We start from the raw sequence: 26,966 nt of genomic DNA on the forward strand, positions 1-26,966 counted from the left end.
ATTTATTAAATAATTAGTCTATTCCATGAAAATAAACACACTGGAAAAAAATAAATAGTCCAAATCATCACACAAGGATACACAACAGACTTATTTGTACATAAACTTAAGGGAGTGTTTGCCAATTTAAAAAAATTGAGTTTCCTATGAAGGAAAAACACAATACGTGTAACTGTAAATCGCTCTTTGACCATCTCAAACTGTGTCACAACATAAATCCACTAACACACAACACAAAAGTGAGAAACATGTTTGAAAGAAGATAAATTATTGCTCATTAAAAACAAATGAATGCTGGATAAAGCGTCTTCAATCATTCTTTTTTCATATAAAAGAAAGGTAAAGTACAGCCCAGTGTAGCCTGTGGGACAACAAACTGCAGCATTTCAAGGGAACTTTTATTTTTAACATTACAGAGATACAGAAATAACTTTTAGTTTGAACTTATTTGCGTCAGATTGATAAAATGTTCATTCTGTGGGCTTTTTTCAAAGAAACATAGCCTTAAGTAGACTTTTTAAATACTTGTCTATTCAGACTTTTATTTTCTGTCCCAAAGGCTGATTCATAGTGCAGAGAAATAGGCTATCCAAGGATGCATAAAAGTAGACATCTGTCCGCCTCTGAAATGGATACATACAGGATAACAGTATTACTGAGGGTCAAAGAACACTGAGAGATGTAAGAAAAGTTAATCAATTATCATTTAGGGAAACATGAAATATTTTCTCTAAAAGTGTATTCAAACGATTTTTGTCCGGTATTTTGTGAATGCTATGTTCACGTGTCGCTGTACATCCTCTTACAGTCTATGGAGGGCGACGGTGTGTCAGGACCCATGCTGCCCACCTGCGAGTACGCGTCCTCCGGGGTGCGTGGCAGTCCTGGCGGCGTCATGCGCTTCTCTTTCTGCCTGCGGTTGCAGAACCAGACCCGGACCACCTCCTTCTCCAACTGCAGAGTCTCCGCCAGAGAGTTGATCTCCTGCGCGGACGGTTTGGGACACTTGAGGAAGTGGCTCTCCAACGCGCCTTTTACGCTCACCTCGATGGATGTGCGCTTTTTCCTCTTCCTGCTCTGGGTGGCGATCTTATCGATGCTAGTCGGGCTCCCGGTGGTGGAGTCGGCCTCCTCCAGCCATTTGTTGAGCAGAGGCTTCAGCTTGCACATGTTTTTAAAGCTCAGCTGAAGCGCCTCAAACCTGCAGATGGTGGTCTGTGAGAACACGTTGCCGTACAGGGTGCCCAGAGCTAAGCCCACGTCTGCCTGGGTGAAGCCCAGCTTGATGCGCCGCTGTTTGAACTGTTTGGCGAAATGCTCCAAGTCGTCAGATGTCGGGGTGTCCTCGTCTGAGTGTGGCTCGTGGTTCACCCCGTGATGCTGGTGATGGTGCGTGTGGTGATTATGGTGGTGGTGGTGATGGTGGTGGTTTCCGTGATCCAGCTCCGGGGACTCCCCGCGCACCAGCCCCTGGTGCATGAGGCTCTGCCCGGCGTGCGAGCTGAGCATCCCATTGACTGTAAACCCACCCGGAGAGTAAATTAGAGACTGCTGTTGTTGCTGCTGCTGCTGCTGCTGTTGTTGTTGCTGCCCCTCCGTGATGCTGATGTGCGCCGCGGAACTGCCTCCCCAACTCCCCGGGTGCGTCTGATGGGGCCCCAGATGTGGGGACCTGTGGTGCAAAGCGGTGCCTGTGTGGAGGTCCTCCCTTCCTCTCTTTACGTCTTGCGGCTGGGAGGTGGGTGACCACGGAGAGCCGGCTTCGGCTGCAGCCACCGCGGCCGCGGCTGCTGCGGCTGCCGCGTGAGGCAACGATGTCACCCACTGGTGAGCATGGCTTAGCATGTGTCCCCCGTTGCTCGCCACCATGGCTCCCTGCATGAAGTCACTCTGCACCATCTTTACTGAAGGGTCCCCTCTGTATCCACTAGACACCGTGGTCACAGCGGTGCTGCCCGGCTGCATGCCACCAACCCTCCGGTCAGAGTGAAGGACTGGACCGGATAAAATCCTGCTGCTGGCAAGGTACGGACTCGAGGTGGCTGTTGCCATCCCCCAAAGCATATATCTGCAGATATTTTTCTTCTTCAGGTGCTTTGTTAAAGTTAATTCTAATCCATTAATAAATGCAGTCTATAAAAAAGTGGGAAATCACTCCATAGAGGCTCAGGTGATAATTTAAGTTACACTGCAGGTTGTGCGCACTGAGCCCCGTGTGATAAAACACACTGACTTAGCATTCTTGTGCAACAAAACAATAGTCAAAACTTTTCTCTGTCCCGGGAGCTTCGCCGTGCGTAATCCACAGACCTGATATGGAAAACACCTTCTTTGTTCCGTGCCAACATGAGGAGCTCACTCACTTATAACGCCTTTATCTGATATTAAAGCGATTAAATGATAAAGACAAAAACTTTAAAGCCCTCTCTGGTCCCCGTAGATATAGTTTCGCTCACTCCATCTACTCTACCCGGCGCGTCCTCTGTGGAGCGAAGAAGACGAGCGTGTGTTTACGTTGTGCCAAGGCTGCGTATTCCTCTCCCCATCTCCATCCAATTACAGCAGCAAGGCTCTGCAGAGCTCCAGCTGATTGGACGCGCAGTCAGAGAGGAGCTGATGTGTCTCATTCCAGCCTCGGGTGCACAAAGTTCTTGCTGCAGGAATAAAAGCAACAATGCTTAAAAAAAATAATAAAATAAAATAAAAATTGTATAATAGGAAAACAAGACTTTGAGAATAATATGACGCGCAAAGTAAACATGAATCATCTATCTTGCAAACAAATCTGGCAACAAAACAAAACTTCTTACAGAATGACAGTAAATAGAATAAATATTGTGCATCATTATTCCCCTTGTTATTATCATTATTATAGGCTTTATCATTAACAGATTCTGAGGTTATAAAGCCACGAAGTTACTGATGCCAGACAAATACTGCCATATATATACACATATGGTTATCTCTTAATAACGCAGAGAGACCGAGGCCTGTGTCAAGGATACTTAAGTCGGCTTTGGGTACATAGGAGGTCTGTACGCCTCTTGCATCTTAATGCGCACTTCTTTTCATATGGTAAAGGAAAGGCCACAGTGGCGTGACGCGCCGCACTGGTGCGCGCTGAAGGTGCACAACACCAGCAAACAGTTTTGATTTTTCCACCCTCAAAAAAAGCTGGTTCTGGTGGGGATGTTTCCATGCTGGGTCGGTTTATGGATGGCCTGTTAAATAAACGTGTCATGGGGAGTTTTCTACCACGGGGTTCGCCTCAGTTTTAAGGGCCTTGAGAGAGTAAAAGCATCGACTGAGACGCGAATTTTGTGACTGGAGAAAGGAGCCAGGTGCAGCCTAATAAATGTGCTAATTTATGTTTTTCAGCTTTCAGGATTTGTCTTGGATCTCATCCAGAAGGTAAAAGATAAATGGACACAAAAATGTATTTACCCAAACTGCAACATAAAGTGAGACTTTTATCACAACATTTGAATCCACCTACTCAGCATTGCGTTCAATTATCAGATTCCAAAATGCATTTAGATTTACCCGATTTTAGCATTTTCCATGAATTAGGAAAAGATATTTGCTGCTTGGCTTATCAAAAAAGTAGATGTGTGTGTGTTATACCCTATATTATTTCATTAGGCTGTACGGATTAAAATTAATTTCGTGACTAACACAATATTTAGCATTTACAGTGAGTAAACGCTGCAATTCAGCTGCTTAACAGTTGTAATGGATGTTTGTAATGAATCATTTAATGAATAACTAGAATAACTAAAAGTTACACTTTCTAATAATACATTTCTAAAGTGTTTCAAAGTTGATATTTGTGGTTTAATTGCATAGTCATGCTAATATTAATACACACTTTAACGTTTTAACCATAAATAAGCACAAAGTGAGTTGACACGTAATGTAATAAGTATATATCTATACACGTTGTTATGACTATTAAAAAGTAATTAATAAAGGTTTTCTCAATTATCAACTTTTCAGATGATTTGTGGTCAAACTGTTGTTTATTCTGGTCTTCCTGGTGAACTTTAGATCTACCTAAAAACAAGTAGTTTTCATGCACAACAAAACCAAACTTTATTTTACTACCCAAATCTTAAAAATGTTTAGTTTAGTTTTGTTGTGGAATGCTTTTAAAAAAAACAACAACATTTCAAACCTAATTTCCAACTGATTTTAGAGTTTTCTTTATGTTTGTAAGAATTGTTATTATAAGCAAACAATTTATTGATGTTATATAAAGAGCTTAATACATAACAAATGAGCAGATTGCATTAGTATTAAGTCTTGTCCATGAATCTGTATCACATCATAACATAAATTATATGTTTGAAATTAAGATTTTGCTGTTTTCAGTGAGCCCATTGATCCTGTTGCACAGCCACAGATATTGTAGTTATAGTAAAATAAAATAAAAACAAATAAATAAAGTGTTAATAATGGCCTGTCACTGCTCTGTGGTATCAGTAAATAATTTATTATAAAATAATAAGACTGTTAATAAATGTTCAAACATCACACAGTGCTGGCTGACTATCGTTATAACCCTTTGTTGATGGATCATAAAGCAAGTGTAAAAAGTTATTGATGACTCTAAACCGAACAATAAAGCATCAGTAACTGATTTAAAATATATTAATAAAACTACTTACAACTTAACATAAAACTATAAGTAATTATGTATTCCACAGTATATAAAACCTGTTTATTGGTGAGTCTTATTCTGTAAAACACAGTAAAAACAAAGACGCAGTACAAAAGCACGACAGTGTCTCACATCTTTCCAACCTGGCAGCACAATGTAGAGAAAACCAGACGACTCAGGGAATGCACTAATGTTTTTCATGTGTTGTGCTGGCTGGTCACAGCACTGGGTCCTCTATTTGTTATTCATGAAGGAAGCTGGGTGAAGAGGCCTTCTTATGATGCACATTTCTCTCTCTCACTCTCTCTCTCTCTCTCTGTGAAACTGCTTCACAACTAAGCATATAATCTGTTTTAGTTGTAGTGAATACTGCAATTAATCCAGCATTATAAGCAAGACACTGTCAGCTAATTTCTATCATTGTTTCTTTTAAATCTTCTTCAAATCATTTAAACAGAGACTCCCTCTCTCTCTCTCTCTCCCTCTCCCTCTCCCTCTCTCTGTCTCCCACTCTTCGCCCTCTGTCGAGTCTTCAATATGCAGATCGGCCATTTCTGCCCCTGGGCTATTTTCTTTGGTAGACTTTTGAAATATGCAAATGCTTCCAACAAAAATTGCGAAGGAGAAAAAGGGAAAACCTTCATCTGGGCTCCAGGAGTTTTCCGTTCAAAGAAACAGATGATTTTCTCTTGTTCGTGTTCTTGTTCACGTCCTGTTTGCTTTGTTGGTCAAAGGTCTGTCTAATTAAGAGGAGCGAGAGAGAGAGAAACACAAAAAAGGCAGACAAATCTCAAATTAAGTTGTGAGGATCAAAGTGTTGTGGTTGATAGCAGAGTTATCAAGTTTATTCATATTTTTTGCAGACTATGAGAAGATCTCACTCTATATGGCTTTTTGCAGTTACCAGGTATTAATGAACACTTGAAAGTTGCTTTTTTTATTTTATACTATATGTGTGTGTTGACAGAGACCAGGCACACCCTCCACTGTGAGCCGTACACAGCGCTGTTTACAGAATACTGAAAACGCTGCTGCGAGGAGAGAACTTATCTCCGTGGTTTTCATCCCGGCACTCTTTATATTCCACCTCTTCAGTGTCATCCTGTGGTTCTGATCATGAGTGTGTTTGACCTTCAGCTCTCCCTGAGTCAGAGAGATCCCTCACAGTGGGAGTCTCTACCCACAACCCCCTGCTGCGCGTTTAAATCAGAAGCAGAGGCAGCCGCGGAGAGGAGACAAGGAGAGACAAAGCGTGGTAGTCTGGGTACAGAGAGAGAGGGAAACAGAGGATATGGACGGGTAATGATCAAAGTATATCCATTTCCAAAGTCCTCAGTCACAGACAGAGAAATGGGAGGCAAACATGAGCAATAATATTCTAATTTAAATGTCTGAATGCAACGTGATGAATGTTTTTACAGTCAGTAAGTGAGCATTCTTTTACCGCACTTGATGTAATGAAATTACTTAAAGCACAGGAAGGGGAAAAGGAAAGAAAAAGACGCAGTGGAGCAACAGTCAATTACCAACCCCTGCTGTGACTTAAATGATGACACCCAATGGACAGATGTACTGGTTAAACACTGTTGCGGTTTGGCCCATTATGTATGAATAGAGGGAATTAATTTGTGAAAATTACATTCATTAGTCCCAATGGATCATTTGAAAGGGGCCAAAGTGACAAGGAACAGAAAAGAGAGAGAGTACAGCCGGGAAATGGTACAAAGACATCACTCATCTCTCTTTTTCTGCATGCACGTGCGTTTTCGGTGTGTGTGTGTGTGTGTGTGTGTATACACAGGTGCTTGCAGGTGTGTGTAAAGCCTGAAATTTGCCGGTTTCTAAGTGTCTATATGCATTAACATAATGGTGAAAGATGTTCTTGGAATGATGGCCCGTTACACGCAGACGTCTTTGCTGAATATTTATGCTAAACCCAAACAAAATTCACGGAGAGAAGAGAAACATCTGGGCCGTCACAGAAGGAAAACAGAGGAAATTGAGAAAAGATGAGACTTGTGGGGTTTAGTGCATTTAGATAAAGTCACAGCCTATATGAAAAATATAGTGCTTATAGGGCTGCGAAAAAAGAGGACATGCACATTAGGTTAAAGGAAAGGAAGCCTATGAGATTTTAATTTCCTTTCAGCGTTTACCAAGGCTCATGAAGTGAAAAAGAAATAAAGATATGACTGCATTTATTTGTGTCTTCCCACTGTGGCATCTAATGAGTTTTTATCCATGTTCTCCCTCGCCGTCCTTCAAATACAACTGCAAACAGTATGACAGAGAAATTTAGTCAGGAAATACCTTCAGCTCTGCAGCCTGTGGCTACGGACAACTGTTGCCCTGTACCCGGGCCCGGTCCTGAGCCAAGTCAAACAGCGGGTGTCCCTGAAGGGCCGGCCTGGCTGAGTCTGGCTGGCCCTGCGCCTTTCATGAATGGACAGATTTCTCTCTGAAGCTCCCACAGAGGTCCACGTGCTTATAAAGGCTCTCTGTAGTTAAGATGATTTCTCAGGTGGGTTTGGAGGAAAAGAAGGAAGTATCAGATACTGAAATATTAAGTGACTTATGATAAAAGTGGCAAAATAGTTTGTAGCATTTTTATTCATGGTACAGTGCTCCTGTTACAGCGTGTTCCAGTGGGTTACGGATCATAACTGTTCGTTCTATCACATCCTGGATAATCACAGTTGTGTGTGGTGCACTCCTCTACTCCTGACAGTGCACAAAGTGCCACACATTGTCTTCACCTGAATTATAAACCAGAGTTCAAATAAAAACCCACCTGTGATTACTCAGCAGGGTGAGACGAGTGGCTGAATTTATAATAACTGTTTCTTCAACTGTGAACGGATTCAGGAGAACATAACAATAGAACACTATCTGACACAAGTTGAAGTTATTGTAAATATTTCGGCACTGAGTAGAACGGTGCGGATCAGCTGAGAAACGAGTGGAAAAGAGTGGAATCTAATTAAATATATACAATGAAAGCCTTTAAACACAGCAGGTTAACGGTGTCGTGCAGCTGTGGTATTAACACTTATTCACTGCTCAGTGAGGGTAGTTTTCACTGCACACTACCCTCGCATACTTCTTGGGGGTAACAAAAAAATCTATTTCTAGTATCTTACAACCATTTTAACTTCTTGTCCAAGTGACACATTTACTTTAGTTTTACTGGAGGACAACATGCAAGCTGACTGATTAAGTTCAGTGCTGATAAATGTTTGGAATATGAAAGATATTATCACTTTTTTTAAGTATCCATGGATATATAAAAAGGCTACTTCATCACGAGTGCACCCTTTTCAGTACAGGCAGCCCAAGTTGTAAATGACCAATTTATCCTGGCACATACTCTCCACTATGACCATGTTCTTCTTAGCTAGACTTCACTGGTACATCTTTCTAATAAAGCACAGTTTAAAGGGTTTGCATTTTATATCTAATAAAATTAATACAAAATCTATTAAATACTTTACACATCAGTAACAATTTAACACATTCTAACTCCCGACTCACTGCGTACAGACGCCTGGTTCGAAGCTCCTGGTGTAACTTTTCTTTTGGTGCAACACTCAGGATAACTATAAAGCATAATTTTTAGACATGAAGAGTGGTCTGATAGACTTTAACACATGGTTAATGTAGTGGATTCACACAAAACTACACAACATAACTATCAGGTTATATTTAGTCAACAAAACTACTTGGTTAAGATTAGGAAATGATCACAGGTTGAGTTAAAAATATAGTACATATGTGACAGTTTATTTGTCCTTGTTTTTTGAAACCGGAAGAGACCTTATTTGGACTGGGGGGGGGGGGGGGGGGTAGCCACATCCCAAATCATATCCTGCTTTATCACCTATTTACTTCTAAATGGGACCATAATTTACACAGTTAACATCATGTTGTATTGAAGAAGACTTGAAAAATAGCGATTGAGACCATAATGTTGCCAAGGCAATTTTTCTGAGGTGATAAATCAAGTGAGAAGTAGTTTCATTTTGTATTGAGATAGATAGGACCAGACTTCTTTTGAAACCGACTGCTGGACTTTTTTCAAAGAATGCATGCTTAAGGCACTTCCACATTTTCTTCACTGCTCAAACTAGAAAGTTGCCGCCTAGTGGCAACAGTGAGAGTTCTGTCTGTTTGACTCAAACATCCACCTCGGCACTTCAAAAACATTTACCTTACTTACCTTACGATGTCACCTCAGTTCCAGCAGCTGTGCATGCCCAGAGGTATAGAGAACCCTTTATAATGTGTTAAAAAATATGCAAGGGCTCCTGACCAAGTGTCTATATGTGGGAGTAAGAATTGGCTTTTAAAGAATTATACAGAACAACCTATGGCACATGCTATGCCCTCCACCAATAAAAAACCATGTAAGATGGTTGAAAGCTGGAAAAAGCAAATAAGTGGACCAAGAGTTGAAATTCTTTGGTCTATCTACTATCAAGGTCAAGAATACAACTAAGCAAACTACATCTGCTGATGACGACCATGCTATTCTTGCTTGGAAGGTTCTTGTAAATCTAGTAAATGCACAGTGAGTCAGAGTGAGTAAAGTGCACCTTGAGTCAAAATTGGATTTTCATGTTAATAAAAATCCATTTGATTGTTATATATTTTTCTAAGCTTTCTCTTTAATCCATCAGAAGGACTTCTTCCATAGACTGCTCATCCATTTACCTTCTGGCAAACAGCTGCAGAGCATCTGGACCAAAATACATTTGTTCAACCTATTAGCATTTACAACTGCAACTACAACTGAGATTAAGGGTTCTTCCTAATTAAACAGTTAGCTAGAAAGATAAAGCTCTGTCTCATTCTACTTCTATCGTTTTCCACTTTTGATGCTGCATTTCACACAGAGATTTGATAGAGACTCTAAATCAAGCAGCCCTTCCCTCAGCACTGGGGACCTGCTGTAGCTTTCCAGCACACATATAGCTTCTACATTGTACAGAAATTCATAGTTTTATTGATGATTGTGGTCTCAAACTTTTTAAGGTACCCGACTGTACGTAGCTTCCACACACAAGCCCCTTTCGCATGTATTCACTGAGGAGGAAATCAGTGTCAATCGACGGCCACGACTTTAACCTACGACAAGCTTTGGTGGTTCCAGTGTTTGACTTCCTATCCTTGAGAACATGTCCTGTAGACCCAGCAGCTCACCTCGTGCCATTCGGCAGGCCCCGAGCGCTAACACCACACGGGCAGGATCAGAGACGACCTTGGCATGCACGCAATGAAAACACAGCGTACTTCAGCATTTCTCTTTGATGTACATTATCAAAGACCTTTCTCCTCCTCTCCTCCCTGGACCAAAGGCTACTATTGTTTTTGTTGTTGTTATTGATATTGTTTTCCACCCTTATAACACAAAGCAGTCTGACCATGACTCTAATGCTAATGCGGAGGTGGAGAGGGTGTTTTAATGAGCTGCGGAGTAGATCAGAGGGGCTCGGGGGGGTTACAGAGAGGGAATAGGTAGCACTGAACATCAAAACACAGCTAGTACTCCAGCTTCTGCTTTTTACTAACCATGACCTTTCAGTGGAGCACCAGCTAGAGGATGTAACATGGAAATTATGAATGTCTGCTGCAAAATAAACTAAATCAAGTGAGAGTGCAAAAAAAAAAGAATACATGTAGAAGAGGAGATCATTTAGTTAGCCACCAGTAATAGGAATAATATTTATTCCCCCTGACTAAAAAGGATGGTGGTGACAGAGAAACAGTGTAAAGACAGTCAGAAAAGCTGCAGCATTATCAAATTTTAATAAACACAGAGCAATCATTTCTTACTAGCTGTGCTGCATCATCCACTCTTTAACCTCCACTGTCCAACTTAAAGTCATGACACAGGATTCAATGGCACAAATATGTGTTTTTAATAAACTGTGAGAGCTTATTGTCCTGTAAACAATCAAGCTTGACTAAAATTAAGCAAGCTCGCTACCTCAGCAAGTTTTTCTTTCTTCGTCACTAATTCTTTATTGAATAAAATGATGTTGAATCCTGAAAACGCTAGATGGGAGTTAATGTCCAGCAAAGAAAAAATGGAAAGGGAGGGAGTTTTATGACTACCAAGCGGCAACCTCCAGGCCTGATAAGTAAAGCCAATGTGAAAGTTTCTTAAACCTGCATTTTTTGCTATGGCCAGCAGGGGGCGACTCAATCGGCTACACAAAGAAGTTCATGTAAGTAAACAGGAAAACTGCACTTCTCACTTGATTTATTACCTCAGGAAGCATTCTCATAATTACTTTATGGTCTCAATACATAGCTTCATGTCTTCCTCAATACAGCATGTACATTTTGGTTCCAGCAGACAGAAAATGCAGAGAAATGCTAGGAAGAAGTGCACATGCTGACACGGAATGAGGATCATCAGTGTTCCCCTGGCAGGTTAATCAAGCCATGCACAGTCTAACCTGATCTGGTGTCAGAGAGGCCAACATATACAAAAATATATATTTCAAAATGGCTCAAGAATAAGCACTCTTCCCTTTCATAAAAACTATTGCCAAGTGAAAGTTAATTAACGTTTCAGCAGAATAGCACATAACACAATAAAACGACTTCTAAAGTCTCTACAAACAAACAGATAATAGACTCTGCTCGCACTGTCTGTACAGATTGTTGAGCAAATGTTTCATTTTCATTTCAACACAGACTGTCACAATTATGTGAAGATAGACAAAAGCTTTGCAGGAGACGACAATAGGTAAATCTGAAACGATTGCAGAGAAATGCTGTCTGAACATTTAGAGCTCCTCTTCACATCAGAACGTTTTGTTGTAGCTTTGTTTTGTTCAAGAAGACCAAAAGTTACTTTCTAGTGCATCCTCAAAGTTAGACGTTTTTTGTTGCAAGCATTTTCTTGTGGATGCAAAACTCTAGTCTGCAACTTCAAATATCTTTCTAAATTGTACGCTCGAGCACTGCTTCCATTGTTTCAGAGCAGTTTTTCTGAGTTACACCCAGTTACTGAGTCTGACCTCACCACTGCAACACATGACCCTCCTGAAAGATTATGAGCCTCTCTTCTTTCTCAACTGTATAATAAGGTTTGATAACAAAAAAATGCCAGTACTGATGGGAATCTTTGTCTTGTCTGAATCAAGATGAAGCCATAGACCCACACTTAATATACTGGGAACTATGGTAAAGGCCATCCACAAACTATAAAAGCTGACTGGGTTGGTACCCAGCTGCAGTTTTTTCAACTCTGCCCGGTTTTCTCCTCAGATTACAAACCTGAAAGTAGAAAGAAACAACTTTCTGATCATAAGTAACGATATCCTTCTGAATCATTCTCACATTTACATAAAACAGCTGATTATAGAGCAGATAAAATTTAACAGAATTCAGGTTTATGCAGGTATTACAACAGACGTTTCTGTAATCTTACATCGCAGTGTCTGCTGTATTAGTCATGCCCAATATCTGATCACAAGTGGTCACTCAAGACACAGGGTGATTCTAATGCCAGGTCTGAACATGGCTTTATTGACCCTATATTATGACGCTGTTATGCTAAGACCTTAGCATTAATTGTCTGAAAAACAAAATAGTGTCCCAATCAATTTGGAAGATGTTGAATAGGTGAAAACTTTGACTTGCTGGTGGTGCTTGAGGACAAGGCAGATTTTTACCAAAGTCCATAGGATTCATCCTCTGAGGGTTGTGAATGTTTGAACAAAATGTCAAGACAACCCATTTGATAGAGATATTTCAGTTTGGACCAGTCTAAAAGCAGTGTGCCAACCGAAGACATACTGCATTGTAGAGTTGGGTCACTGTGTGTAAAAATCCATCGTCCCATCGACCCCCATAAGCATCGTCATTATGTCACAGATACACCTCTGCTTTCCCAGAAACACTAGCACCTTCAAGCAGAATAACAACAATGGTGGACTATATCGTCTCTCTACAAATTCTCTACATTGGCATCTAAACATGATTGGTCCAACACATTTGTACTGCTTGTCTTGAATGCTATTGACGGCAATTACATTCTTATTAATACTGAACGTAAGATATTAATGTTAGCCTTTTTTGTAAGCTAACGCTAGTCAGCTAGTTCTAACTAGCTACCTAGCACAGACTACCTTGTTTTGATTACATTGCAGTTTAACAAATCAAATACATTTAATTATACACATTTTTGTTGGTCTTGTATGTCACGATTATCCAGCCCCCAGCCCGACATAAGCGGCTCGTGGTTCGAGACCAGCAAAGAGTTGGTGCGGCTCTGGAACCAGTTTTCCTTGCGGAAAGCCGGTTCTTCGGCTGTCGAAAAAGGGTTCTAGATTAGGCATGACTCCAAAGTGGCCCTTGAATTGTCTTAGTCGAAAAGGGGTATATGTACACTTTAAAATTCATCATGGCAGGGTTTTTCGGGCAATTTTTTTTTCCAAATATCGACAGCTAGATAGGCATTGCATTGCCATTGTCGATTGCCGATTCAATTGGCCATCGGCCCACTGCATTGGAATAATTTTTGAAAACGATAATACAAGAACACTGCAACTTTAATGTGGACAAACGCACACATTTGTCTGACTGTTCTAGCTGTCCTGTTAGTTGAAAAGTGATTTTAAAAGGGGGAATTTATCAGGAGTCCCAGAGTCTCAAAACCAGGTTAGAGTTCAATACAGAGAGCAAAGTGTACTTGAACAAGGCAGATGGGAGGAAGGAAAAGAAAGGACTTGTTTACCTTTCCTCCCCTTCTGGGTGGAGGGGGATTCATTAGCTGCTGTGTAAATCAATCTGCTTCTCCTTAAAGGCCTGTCAATTTAGCCCTGATGTCTGGCAGCCTGACATCGCTCACTGGATATTTAACTTGAAAGCCAATTAATCATCATGATTAATTCACTCACAAACCACATGGAACTGTTCGACTTCACCTCGTGGAATAAGAGCCGAATTCTCTGGACTTGAATAGAGAGAAATGAGAAGTATTGAAAGTCTCACAGCTCCATTCATTCTTGATCAGCCTCTCAATACACAGTTTCAGCTGGAACTCCACACTCTGCTCTCTGTTGCAACCACAAACCCAAAGCTCCATCCTTTTCCACCACAAACACTTCTTATACACACAACCGCGGCTCATGATAATAAAGCGATTCTTGTAATTGGCTTTGCTCTTCAAGTCTATAATGTTAACACAAGCTTGAACTGTGAATACAAATTTGCTTGCACGTATAATGAAGTAACTCCGCCTTGTAGAAAAACAGACATTTTTAACACAGCTTACCGCACGCTGTCTGGCTAATATTTTCTTTGCTTAACTTAATATTTCCTTTTCTTTCTCAATGAAAAGGGGGATCATATGTGAGGAAAGCGGAGAGTGAATATATATTCCATTCGGCACTTTATCATTATCTTCCTAAGTCTCAGCTGAGGTAATGGAAATGACCTGAACTGTGTGCAGAGTGACTGAGAAAGATGGTTCCGCTATCAGCAAAAAGATTTCCCTGCTCTTCCATCATCTATCATTATTTACTCTGTTAATTCACTGAGGCAAGGCAGAATTCAATCCATACATTTAGTGTGATGGGTGAACTTTGGGTGGTCTTATAGCAATAAAACTGGAGATCATACATTAAAAATAAAAATCTCATAATGTTGTTACCAATTCTGCACCAAGTGTCTTGAAGCTGACTCAACAGAGTAATGAAGTCAAAGGTTGAATGATTCATGACACAGATTGGCTGACTGATGACTTCCTGTTCCAGCCGCCGTGTTATCGCCGCGCACTCTGAGAGGACTCGAGCAGCAGATCAATCAATCAATCATATCCCCCCTGACAACAGTGATCCATTGTGAGAACATTCTTTAGTTGCAGTCTAATCACTTTCGAAGCAGCGAATGATCACTGTCATTGTAGAGTCCAAGTGTAAAGGCTGACACCTCTGCTGCCAGACTCAGCACATTTCACTCTGTCTGTGCACGTTCGCCAAAGGCAAAGGATTCCTTGTGTGCCGCAGCATCTGTTAAACACATGTCACAACTTTAAATTATGCCCGAGGTACACACGCAGGCTCGACTCAACTCTTGAATGCCTTTTCCTGAGAAAGAAAGAGGCACAATTACCTTCATGAGATGTACTGTGTTGACTGTAGATGTACATGGATCTCTTGCTAATGCTGGACGTTGCTATAATCAGTATTTTTATATATATTGCAATAAAACATGTAAGTGAAAAAGACTGCTCGGAGAGTGACAAACCCAGAGAAGTTTTACCCTTTCACTCTAGGCTCTAAACTTCACTGTTTTGGGTCACTGTCACAGCTCTCGTCAGCTTTATTTCCAACAACAGGAGACAACAAATAAAAAGTTCTGCTTCACCCACTGCATACAAAAACTGGCAGACCATCTTAGCAACTAGCTGGCAAACACAATTGAGCATTCAGTCAGCAAAACTAAAACAGAGCTAAGTATTTCCTTCAAGAGTAGATAGAGTCCAAAAGGGAGCTAAAAGAAGAGTGAATATTGGGCCTGCATGAATAAAAACAGACCGCATCAAATTCAGAATTCAAAGTGTACATTTACAAAAACACTTCGAAAAATCACTTTGAATGTAACATAATCTGTATCTGTACTGTTTTCAAATGATTATATGTAATAATGGTTTAGCAGTTTAATCGCATTGGGTTTTCTATTTTTATTAAATTGGAGTGTATTTACACCATCGTGCTTCTGTAATCACTCACTTGAGTTGCCCAACAAATGTGTGTTAATCTGTTGCTTCAATGCTCTATTTTGTAAAGCAGTCTTGCACTTATTTTCTAATGCTGCGAGCTAATGTTTTCGTGACAACAGTCTTAAGAAAACAAAAGGCAGATTTCTCAAGAAAAAGAGAAAATTATCGTGAGAAAATATTTTTTATTTTTTGTCCTCAAGTGAGCCTTTGTGTACTAAAAGCCCCTCAAACGACAGCTCACTTGATTACAGTTAATTCCGATCATGTCCAAAAACCGAACAGTTGTTTTATCCTGTTATCTTGAGAAATCTGTCTTCTATTGAAATTTGACATAAACATACGCATTGTTAAGAGCAAATGAGCTTTGTTATACCAACAAGACAAGATATTTGACTTATGATACACAAAATGCAACAAAAAAATCAGCTGTAACACCACAGGTCAGCCAAGACATACTGCGTGACCCAAATTAGCCATCAATCAAGTCTTTTGGTACCATTTTGGGCTATAACTTTCATCATCACTACATTATTACAGCGTGGTTCTGACTATATGGATTCTGCATGTGAGATATACTTTCTGACGTTGAAGCCAAATCCAAGAGTTACAGGATTTATATTTTAGTTATTCTTTGTCTCATTTCAAGAAGACCATCTTCTAATCCAGAACAAAAACATGACTTTTGCGACATGGACGAAACTTGTCCTCGCAGTTCTAAAAGAAGTTGATCAATCACATTTGAGCTCTTTAATTAACTGATCCACCTCTCTTGATAGACAACAACCCTCCCCAAACGCACACTACCACAGCATGCAACCTCCCACTGAGCCAAACTCTGCACCCAACTGTCCGCCACACAAGCTCCAGCCTCTATTTGAAGAGCAGGACATGAAAGCAACTGCAGACCCTCCACGTGGGCTTGTATCGGATCTTAATTAAAAAGCCTTGCATATTATTTGCTGTAACAAAGGGAAATTTGGGGGTTCATTTAAATCCAATTAGGCCTGTGCTGATGCCTCAGGAGATGAGAGAGTAATTGCTGTTTGAACACGAAGGTCTTTGTTCTGGGCTCCAGTAGATTGATAAAGGCAATAAGCACACAATGTGGAGCGACTGGAGATGGGACGGGGCTGTGAACTTACAGTACGAAGGCTCAAACACACCAGGACCATATGACAACACAACTATTAGTATGGAAATTGTTCCTTGTTGTGTTCTGGAAAAAAGATGTGATTGAGCCCCCTGTGCTGCAGGTGTAACTGAAAAGATCAGTTCAGTTAATTGCCTCCGTCATTATTACCTTATATCACATACAATAAGATTAAGCATAATCAAAGTGCAGACTGTTAGTGTATAATTTCACTAACTGAAATTGATTTTCCTGTTGTAATGTGATTATCTTTTCTTTTTTTTTTTACCTTCCTCACATATTAATTCACTGTTAATGACATGACTGATTTATGAGAGGCTCAGATGTTCTGTCCAATTGGCCAAGGTGGGTGGTGGCAGTGATCAATAACTGGCCCCTCCCCAAACCCACTACACACACACCTATTCTTGTACTTCTATCTTTGTGAGGACCCTTCATTGACACAATACATTTATTCCTTTGCGCCTTACCCTAACCTTCCATCCATCTATTATCGGGGTATCTCCGCCCCCTGGACAGGTCGGCATACTATTACAGATTTGACACATAAGCTGTGTTTCCTTTGGAGGGGAGAGTGGCCACTGGGAAAGTCTCAAGCCACATCCTCTCAAAAGTCTGCTCACTCTGCGTGTCTCCACTACAAAAAGGCCCCCAGAAAGATTTACGAGACTCCGGAGGTGAAGTATGGTTTTTCGATCGTCACAACGGATTAAACACGGGAGATGCAACTGTGGCCGCCGTCGCTAACTCTGCACAAAGTCAGCAGCTGATCATAAACAAAGCAGCATGGCTAATTAAGCACAGCTTCTCCACTGATCATAAACATCGTGATTGTGAATTAACCGGCATCACTAACTGTGCACATAGTGTCCAGTGCTTGTTGTAAACAAACAGAGATCGCTAAGTGAACACCTCCTGCAGCAGCAGAACATACACACTGTACTGCTACAAAGCTAACTGTTAGCTGGCTCTGTGACTGCAGCTGGGAGAGACTGCTGCAGGAGGAATGTGCCGCTTCGTCTTTACTCTTCTTAATGAGCTGCCGGCCCCCGCAGCTTGTTAAGAAGAGCTGAAAAGTTGCTAATTATAGCAACAAAGTCGCTAAGTTGGCAACACTGCTTCGCTGACTTTTACAAATGGCGCGTGTTGTTGTGGCGTCGAGTACTACGTCGCATCCTGCTTAGCAATTTATCAGATCAGTAACCCGGCTTTTTTCAGGGGAGAACAAAGGGCCTGCTCTTCGACAGGGACGAAAAAAGTCCCGACAAAAGCCCGCTCTGGACTGCTCATATTCAAATTAGGGGCGTTTTGGCGATTGAGACCCTCCTCACTCCGGGTATTGCCCGGTAGTGGAAACAGCCCTATAGAGACAGACAACCATTCACGTTCTCGTTCACTACAAGAGTCACCAATTACCTCAGCTGCATGTCTTTGGACTGTGGGAGGAAGCTGGAGGACCTGGAGAGAACCCACGCTCACACAAGGAGAACATGCAAACACTGGCTCCTCTTGCTGTGAGGTGAGAATGCCAACCACTACACCACCCTAACCATCACAACTAAATGCCTAACCCTAATCTTCAATATAACCTTTGTTAGAAGAAGTGAGGTTCGGCCAAAATGTACTCACTTCTCAGAAATGTCCTCACTCTGTTGTTTAAAAGCTTTCAGTCCTCACTATGTAGTAAGAACAAGCACACACGTACACATGGAAAAAACATAGATGCAAAAAATTGCCTTGATTCAAAAGCACATCCTGACATATTACACCATTACATTATGTGCACACACACACACACACACACACACACACACACACACACAGACATACAAAGGCCATGATCTCTCACCTTCAACCTGAGGGTCTATTGATTGTGTCTGGCTGAGTCTGGTACCACCACACCATAACCAGTGAGGAAAAGGACATTGATAGATGTTTTAGGTTCATTTGTGGATATATAGTAGGTGTTGTATGCAGGTAGTAGGACACAGGGTCAGACTGACGTCACCTTTATGGAGAGGTATTGTAGTTTTGGAGCTGAAGTAAACACGTCACGGAGGAGGCACAGTAGGCAAGAAACCGGGTTGTGTTGCACACAACTATGAATCGGACTGAATGGGATTAGGACTGAATGGGATTAGGACTGGCCAACCTAACAGGAGTCTGAAGTCAGTACATAATGCACTGTATTATCCTCCACAATTTTATTACTGTCAGAATAGTGATCATGAAATTTATCCAGTATGTAGAGTTTGCCTGAGTTGGACTGTGAGTGGTTTGACTATCTTTATTCAGAAGAGGGAAAAAGTTCCACGATAAAGTGATCAAGATCCTTCCATGCACCTGATATGATCAAGTTGAATCATCCCTTTTATATGGTTAAAATACTCCACAAAATAAGTGACACATTTAATTGTTTAGTGCTGCTTTTTATCTTCTGCATTAATAACTATATTTATGAACTTGTCTTTAGAATAAAGAAGAGAGAATAAAGCATACATCTAGTTTACAGTTCGGCAGTGCCTAAATCAGTAGAAAACAACCATTAAGAATTTGGAAAATACATTATAATAAAATATATAGTTCTTTGATAACAGCTGATTGGACTGAAATATGGACACACACACTCACATTGAACTGAGAGCCTCATCACTGATTTTTAAAGCATCCTCCTGTGTTGTACATAAACACAAAGAAAGCTTCCTGATACTGTGATCCATCACTGTGTCTGTGCTTGTGTATGTGTGTTTAATGCATGCTCATGTAATTAAATTACCAGATCAATACCACTGAGCACCTTACAACTGCTTCCTAGGAGTGTAGAAAACATTTGTACGTCCTCCCTCTCCCCTTTTCTCTCAGCTCACAGACCGTTGTCGCACCTCTCAGGTGAAGCAGCATTAAAGTGACGCGTTTTAACCTCCTGCTTTGTCTTTAACTCTCCAGAGATGTTACTCTGGCTTGAGCAGTTTGTCGAGGAGAACAAGAGCACAGGCAGGACACCAAACCGTACAACACAGGTCACATCTGGGACCCCCCACCCCCACGGAGGCCAGAGGTCATATAATGGAGGTTAAAGGGCGTTTTTCTGGCTTTAGGCCAAGGTCAAGGCAGCAGAGGTCAGCGCCTGAGCAGTAAGCCTCATCATGCCCTTGGCCTTGAGCTGATCAATAGGAGCAGGGTCTCTGCTTGCCTCGGCCAAACAATCAATGAGACATTTACATTTAACCCAGTCACTCAAACACATATCTCCACGTTTCCCCAACCCCCCCAGCTTTCTGTTGGCCATGTCTTCTCCCAGCTTCTCTACTCCACCTTTACTTTAATTGCTCTCCAGGAAGAAGCTCCCCCGTAACTCCAATGCAATCTTTTTATTTCAAGTGTTAGAGATCAATATTTCAGTATGCCTTCTTCAGGACAAAGACAATTTATAAGTGTTTTGCTCTCTGCTTCTTTCTTTTATGTCTGCATGCAAGTCAGCACCAAATGGTGCACCTCTCCCCTCAGTTCTCCAGGTAGCTTGAGCTTACATTAAATGTTTTTCATTACTACATTGAAACTGGAGGAAAAAAAACATCTCAATATGATTGATGTCAAGTATCTGGACTCAGGTCGGTCTATGTTTATGTGATTGGTGCTTGGCTGTTTTATTGCTCTTTGATTTAGAGCATCTTCTGGTTGCTAATTTCAGCTCTTTTGTCTCAGCCAGGTATACCTGCAGTACTGCTGTAATCACTGTAGTTATTCTCACATTTCACTGTCACTATTGGCCACGTTTTTGACATGACACTGCAATAATCCATACTCTATATTAAAAGGTGATGTAAACAGGATATATTTGCTATTGAAGAAATGGATCACATTATTTTGTTTCTATAATTAGTAAGTCATAGTTATAAAGATAAATTAGCTGGATGTTACCTCCCCAGCAACAAATGTCAAATAGACAAAATGAGCAAATATTGTGGATTATTTAGAAGCTAAAGAGCCAGATTAATTCCATCAGGAGTGGGTGAAGACCAAAACCGGAGCTCAAAGGATGGACTAGATCGGCAGAAACACGACTCGAAATGAAAGCTGAAGTTGCTCTGTGTGTGCCAGATGTGTGAATATTCAACTGTTTTCGAACAACTTGAATTTCAGCATCACCTGTGCGAGTCCGCTTTAATTTAATCCTGTCCGGACTGACGTTTTTCTATTTTAAAGTGAATCTCTAAGTGTTTTTCTTTTTGCTGAGCAGCTTTTTTCCTCATAATCTTCGTGTCAATTTTTACTTTTGTGTGAAATGGAACGTCAACAATGATTCTGCTACTTTCAGAGACGGGAATAGGATAACACCAACACAAAGGCCTATCTGGGATAAATATGGTGACAAAAAAGAAAAGAAAATTAAAGCCATCAGGAGAGCAAGACCCCGCAAAAGCTCATCAAATGGCCTGTTGTAATGTCAGATCTTTTTTGGCTCATCCTGCTGAATGCCTTTAACAAACCACATCCTGTAATTTCACGATGGTTAAAAAGCTGTCCGGAACGATGAGTTAAATTACTGTGCAGCATGGTAAATATTTTATTCCCACCCTCCCCCTGTAATCCTGTCCAAGTAGGAGGAAAAATCTATAAATGTATTGTAGAGATTGAAAAATGTGATGTTTTTGTTTGAACAGTCTGCAGTGATTAGCTGCCCTCCGTCGCTTTTTATCTAGTTTCTTGTTCTTCCCCGTTAGCCTCGCTCACTGTCACCGCTTGTTGCTGCTATCATGAACCTTCGTCTCCTCTGCAGCTTCTCTGTGACATGGGACATTTAGCAAACTGAAGCTATGTTGTTTGGACAGTGTTTCCTATTAAATGTCCCTTCCTTTATATTCACACATGGTGCATTTCCAGTCCCAGAGCAATTATACACATGACTACACTTGGAGCTAAAGGAACAGGCTGAATCTTTATCACCAGCCAAAGAGCAGCAGCTCTGTGACTCCTACTGAGCAGCCTGCCTTCTGTGCTCGTGCCTGCGCTCCCAGTCAAAGAAGAGGGAGTATTATTTTGTTCTAATCAAATGACCAGGACTCGCACAAGAAAAGTTAACATAGAGCCCAATTAGCATTTTTCATTCTTTGCAAAAATGAAAATTGTCCACTGAAAACTGCTGAGATAATTATTCAATACAAGTCAAAGTTGGTTTTAACTTTGGACTTAGTAATATCAACGAATAGCTCTGCATAAAAGACATACAGAGTGAAACTGACAAGAGAAAAATAGAATAGAAGGTGCTGACACCACCTTCTGAGTCGAGACCGTTCCAATTGCTACTACAACTTAATGCAATGTCTTTTTGAGCATTTCTTTTATCACCATTTTTGAAAAAGTTTAACCTAATCTTTAAGTTTACCATCTCACTGTTTTCAATTGTTATCAGAGTGAGCAGAGGCCTGCTCCACCTGCTGGCAGGTTGAAAAGGTTGTTATCAGCACATTCAATGGGCGCTCACCTAAAACAAGTTATTACGTTGAATCAAAAGGCCACAATTTCCTTATGATTATGCCACAAAACCACTTCAAGCGTTTGGGCAAAAACCTTCCTGGTTAGGCAATAAAAGATATCTTAAAAAGTAAAAGAATACACATAAATGCCAGACTTTAAGGTGTCACAAGGACGAAGCGAGCTGGGGTAGTGACATGGTTACGTATGAAAAACATAAACATTAACTCAAGTTACTTGCATTAACATCGCCAACTTTTTATATATATCGTCAGAATGATAATGGCGTCCCGATCCATGGTGTTCGGTTCCTGGGTTATGCTCCAAATTCTGTGTACAGCCAATTTTAATGAGATTTTCTATCTTCAGTTGTTCCAGTTTCACTTCAGACCTCTTAATGGAAATATAATTTCTACACATTCCTTCTGGTCCTACAATAACCCAACATTCATCTAAGTGCTCCACATTACTGCAGGTTAGATTTACAATAGGAAAGTGACTTGGTGGCCCTTTGTTGGCCTTTAACATCAAAATAATACTAAATCTGTCCGCTAGGGCTGTCCAATGTCTGCCAAACTGTTACATGAGGATGTCCATGATGATATCGTTGGTGCGAGCGAGCAAAACGAATCAAATTATATAGGCACAAAACTCACTTAAGGTGCTGAATCCACTATTAAGAATTAAAGGATCTCTGTCATCTCATTTATACTTTCAACAGACATTAGTGCAAAGACTAAAAATAAGTGTTAATTAGTTTGAACAAATTCTCTTCTGCTTTAGATTCATTGATGTGACAGCCCCAGTGTGCATGTTGAGTTGCGCTCACAAAATCAGAGTGTGCACCATTATTTAAATAAGAATATATCTACCTTGACCTGAATAAAAACAACTACAAACCTGCTTCAGGTACAGGTGTCAATAGGGGTGTGGGGCTTTTAAAACACGATTCTAGGCTCAGTGGTCGATGACCGTCAGCTAATCCCATTGACGCTGCCCAACCCTAATGTCCGAATAAAAACAACAATTGTGCTTTAACCACCAACCACCAGGTTGTCAATCTTCCTTTTTTCCTCCCCAGTCTGAATATCACTGAATTTCTCACAAATCAAAGAGAGTCTTTCAGGACAAGGACAAACATCCAGTGAAATGAGCGGCATCCCCCTGTAACAGTCGCTCCGTTCTGATATTTCCAGGTCTACGCAGTGTCAGAGAATCTGGCAGCAGCTAAGATGAAGGCAGGACGTTTGAAGATGAGGGAAGATGTTTGAACCTGCACCCCTCCCTTCAGTGTCCCAGTGGGGAGTGTATATGGGAAGGCAAGTCATGTATTATTTAGTCAGATCTTCCTTTGTGCTTGATCAGGGCTTGATTGAGAGAGGCTGTGACCGCTGGTTTTCTTTCCCGTGTAACAACCTGAATGTTCAGGAATGAAGGTGAACTTGTGACCTCTATGCAGAACTCGGTCAATATACCTGCATACGCTGAATGCAAAGTGCAGGATGTGCATTACAGCACTCTGTTTTCATGTGTACGGACAGGTCGTGTCATCAGGAAACATTACTCCAGTGCATGACATTATTGGACAGCTGTGTGATTACCTGCAGTCCTTGTGGAGTTGTTCAAGCACTAATAGACAAGAGCAGTCGGGTATTGGTAATGTGTCGAGACCACAGGGAGCTGTGTTTTAGCCAGTCCCTAATTAAAGTGGAAACTCTGAGCAGTGTGCCCCTCCGCTATTCAGCAAACGAGCCATAGCTGATATGCTCTTTAAGTCATTAGCAGCTCTGGTTCCTAGCCACGGTGCCTTGTTAGCAGGAGAGGGGTTCATAATCCCAAGACAAGATGCTCTGGAGCTTGTGGAGCAGTTAGTCCAGTTCAAAGTCAAATATCACTTTATTAAGTGTGTAATTGCTGTATCACACTGAATTATTATACTCATTACTGTTTACAGCGCTGTTTATGTGTCATGTACACTGATAAAACAGAGGGAATAAGGACTCTACCAGGCATGCATTAAAGGGATAGTTCAGCTTATTTGAAATGTTCTTGGAGGTATTTATCTATAGTCAGTAGATGGCGGTGGGCATGGCCCCAGTTTAGAGCAACAGGCAGGAGTACTGACACAGAAGCTAAGCAATGTACTGCTAAGGACAGGGGCAGCAGCAAAACATATTCACCTAAAAAAAATCAACATCAGTTTAAGTATACACCATGTTTAAAATATTTTCACCACTTTACCTTGCTGTCAGACAGCTCTTTTTAAGTTTATGCAGGGGGAACTGATGCCATTTTATGCTCTCCTCAAAGCCATCAGACTCCAATGACAAAAACAGTTATAGTAGCTTGCAGAACACAGTAGTGGCTGGTCTACTGCTGCCTTGATCGGTTCATTTGTTTGTGTTATTGTGTGACTTTGGTGTTTTAAAGGGATAGTTCATATCCACAAAAGTAACACAGTAACTCAAACAAAACAAAACAATCCAGGCAGGTAAAAGTGCTGCTTATGTACATGGAGTCTGGTGGCTTTAAAGAGAGCACAGAAAGACTTTATTTCCCCCCATGTAACCTTAACCTATTATAAATATAGCATACACTCACAGAATTGATATTACACATTTGAATACAATTGGATACTCCTGCCTTCTGCTCCAAAACAGGAAGCATGCTGTTCACCATCTACTATATGTAACAATCTGAATATGGATCAGTATCTCAACCCTAATTCAATAAATCCAAACTGTCCCTTTAACAGATTTTATGAACCTCATTTGGATAGAAATTCATGAATTTTGCCTCTAAATCAGTGAACCCTGAATCTGTTAGCCAGCTTTGGAGCATAAATTCACGTTTCAACAAGCCTCCTTGGGCATTAAGAAAAACACACAACTCTTCAAGAGATTTGTTGACATGGCACTACACAGTGTTGACATCCAGCAGGAATACTAAAACAGCAAATGTGGATAATTCAAACAGTAAATTGACTGCATATTTGGGAAACATTGAGCTGTGACCTCTCAAAAGATTCAAAACCCCCACGCACCTTTTCTGCATGTTTATCTACCGCTGGGTGGCTTAAATAGAGGAAAAGGAAATCAATAAAAGAAAATGGCTTTTACCTTGATTCACCTCAACAGCTCTCTTCATAAATGTTGTGCACTTGGTCTAAAATAAAAAGAAGCTTTCTCCAGCTGATGTTGCATCCTCACCCCCCAAAATATTTTGAATATCGTCATGTGCCAATTCTGTATTAGCAATTAGTTTTTTAAAGTGTTTATCTGTTAGTTTTGGGTGCATGGTCGGCTAAGGCCTTGGCCAAGTCTGCATGGGTGGAAGTCAGTGTCTGTGTTTGGATGTTTTATTAAAAAATAATACATTTCTCCATTACAAACACAATTATTTGTTTGGTTACCAATTGGAGTGCAATGCTAAATCCATAAACCCCTATTTCTCTCTCCTAATATACTATAATAAATTAGATCCTTTCTGATACATTTTACCCTATAGAGCACCAATAGTTGGCATCACGCAATCACACATTCATGCTGGGAAAATTACTTTTAACAGCTTCACCTGCTGTATTTAGAGTGAACAATCACATGGCAGCAGTTTGTTTATTTAGGCAGGTAGACATGGTGAAGATGACCTGCTGAAGTTCAAACCAAACATCAGAATGAGGAAGAAAGGTGATTAAAGTGACTGTGAACATGGAATGGTTGTTGGTGCCAGAATGGCTTGTCTGAGTATTTCAACCATCTCTATAGTTTACAGAAAATGGTCCAAAAAAGAGAAAATATCCAGCGAGCAGCAGTTCTCTGGGCTAAAATGCCTTGTTGATGCCAGAGTCCAAGGCCAGACTGGGTCAACAATAAGTCAAATAACCACTTGTTACAACCAGGGAATGAAGAAGACCATCTCTGAACCTACAACACGTCCAACCTTGAAGCAGATGGGCTACAGCAGCAGAAGAACACACTGTCACTTTATTAGGTACACCTTGCTCGCCAATTAAGTAGCCGGTGAATATGCAGTACTACAAAGCTCAGTTATCCTCCAGATCAGTACTGGATACTACAAAGAGTGAAGCATATGCAGATTAAAAGTTAAGTCTACATCAAAACGTCCCAATGCATGTATCAAATAAAGAACACCTTTACTTAAATCCTGGATGACCAGTCCTCAGAGCTACTAGCAGACCTGCCAGGACTCATTCAACTCACACAAATCAAAAGCTGACTGAACAACCACCAAATGCAAAAAGGAAGAAAGTATAAAGATTCAGAGTCCTCCAGACTCACTGTACCATCAGCAGTAACACAACAACTGTGGTCTTCAGGCAAACCGAGCACAGCACATAATAACATGAACCACTGCACAGCAACGACTTAGTTCCTCACAGACAGCCACAGGTGAGCGTCACTGTGAGCCCGAAATATTTGGCAGAAGAACCAGCAGTCAGGATGCATATTATGTTGCATAATCCACGATTTGAAGATGACGCTGCGTAACGCTAAGAGTGTAAATACTACGTGATAGTAAATCAAACAAACTCACCATCTAAACGTTCGCGCGGTGCGTCTGAAGCATCCGGGGTCACCTGCACGTTAGCCAAACGGAAGCCAGGTCACATGATGACCTTTAACCTGCCGCAGGTCATCATGTGACGTAAGTTATGGGAGCCAGGTCATTTAATTTATAGCTCAAAACTAAAAAAAAAAATAAAACAGAAAATATTTTTTTTTTAAATAAGACAAAAAACGCCAGAAAAGCTTTTTTATTTATTTCAACCAAATATATATATATATATATATATATATATATATATATATATATATATATATATATATATATATATATATATATATATATATATATATATATATATAAATATAATAAAACCTTAATATTATCATGGTTGAATTTAATTTGTACATAGGATTATT

At 40.7% G+C, this 26,966-nt stretch overlaps 1 protein-coding gene across 2 annotated transcripts; it reads right to left on the minus strand.

Moving 5' to 3' along the window:
* On the minus strand, window positions 1-26,627 carry pou3f3a (POU class 3 homeobox 3a). Of its 2 annotated transcripts, none has more exons than XM_059342174.1 (2): window positions 26,578-26,627; window positions 1-2,654 (listed from the first exon to the last, which is right to left on the minus strand). In XM_059342174.1, exon 2 carries the CDS (start codon window positions 2,062-2,064, stop codon window positions 781-783), a length of 1,284 nt encoding a protein of 427 aa, XP_059198157.1. In that variant the 5' UTR covers window positions 2,065-2,654; window positions 26,578-26,627; the 3' UTR covers window positions 1-780. The 2 variants fall into 2 exon arrangements, with proteins under 2 accessions (XP_059198157.1, XP_059198158.1); XM_059342175.1 differs by lacking the exon at window positions 26,578-26,627 and adding an exon at window positions 5,299-5,606.
* Window positions 26,628-26,966: the final 339 nt, after the last annotated feature.

This window comes from Centropristis striata, chromosome 10 (assembly GCF_030273125.1).
Source record: "Centropristis striata isolate RG_2023a ecotype Rhode Island chromosome 10, C.striata_1.0, whole genome shotgun sequence".
NCBI classification, from domain to species: Eukaryota; Metazoa; Chordata; class Actinopteri; order Perciformes; family Serranidae; genus Centropristis; species Centropristis striata.

Bases quoted from the DNA above. Each gene is read 5' to 3' on its own strand.
- pou3f3a (XM_059342174.1), bottom strand. From the start codon at position 2,064: ATGCTTTGGGGGATGGCAACAGCCACCTCGAGTCCGTACCTTGCCAGC.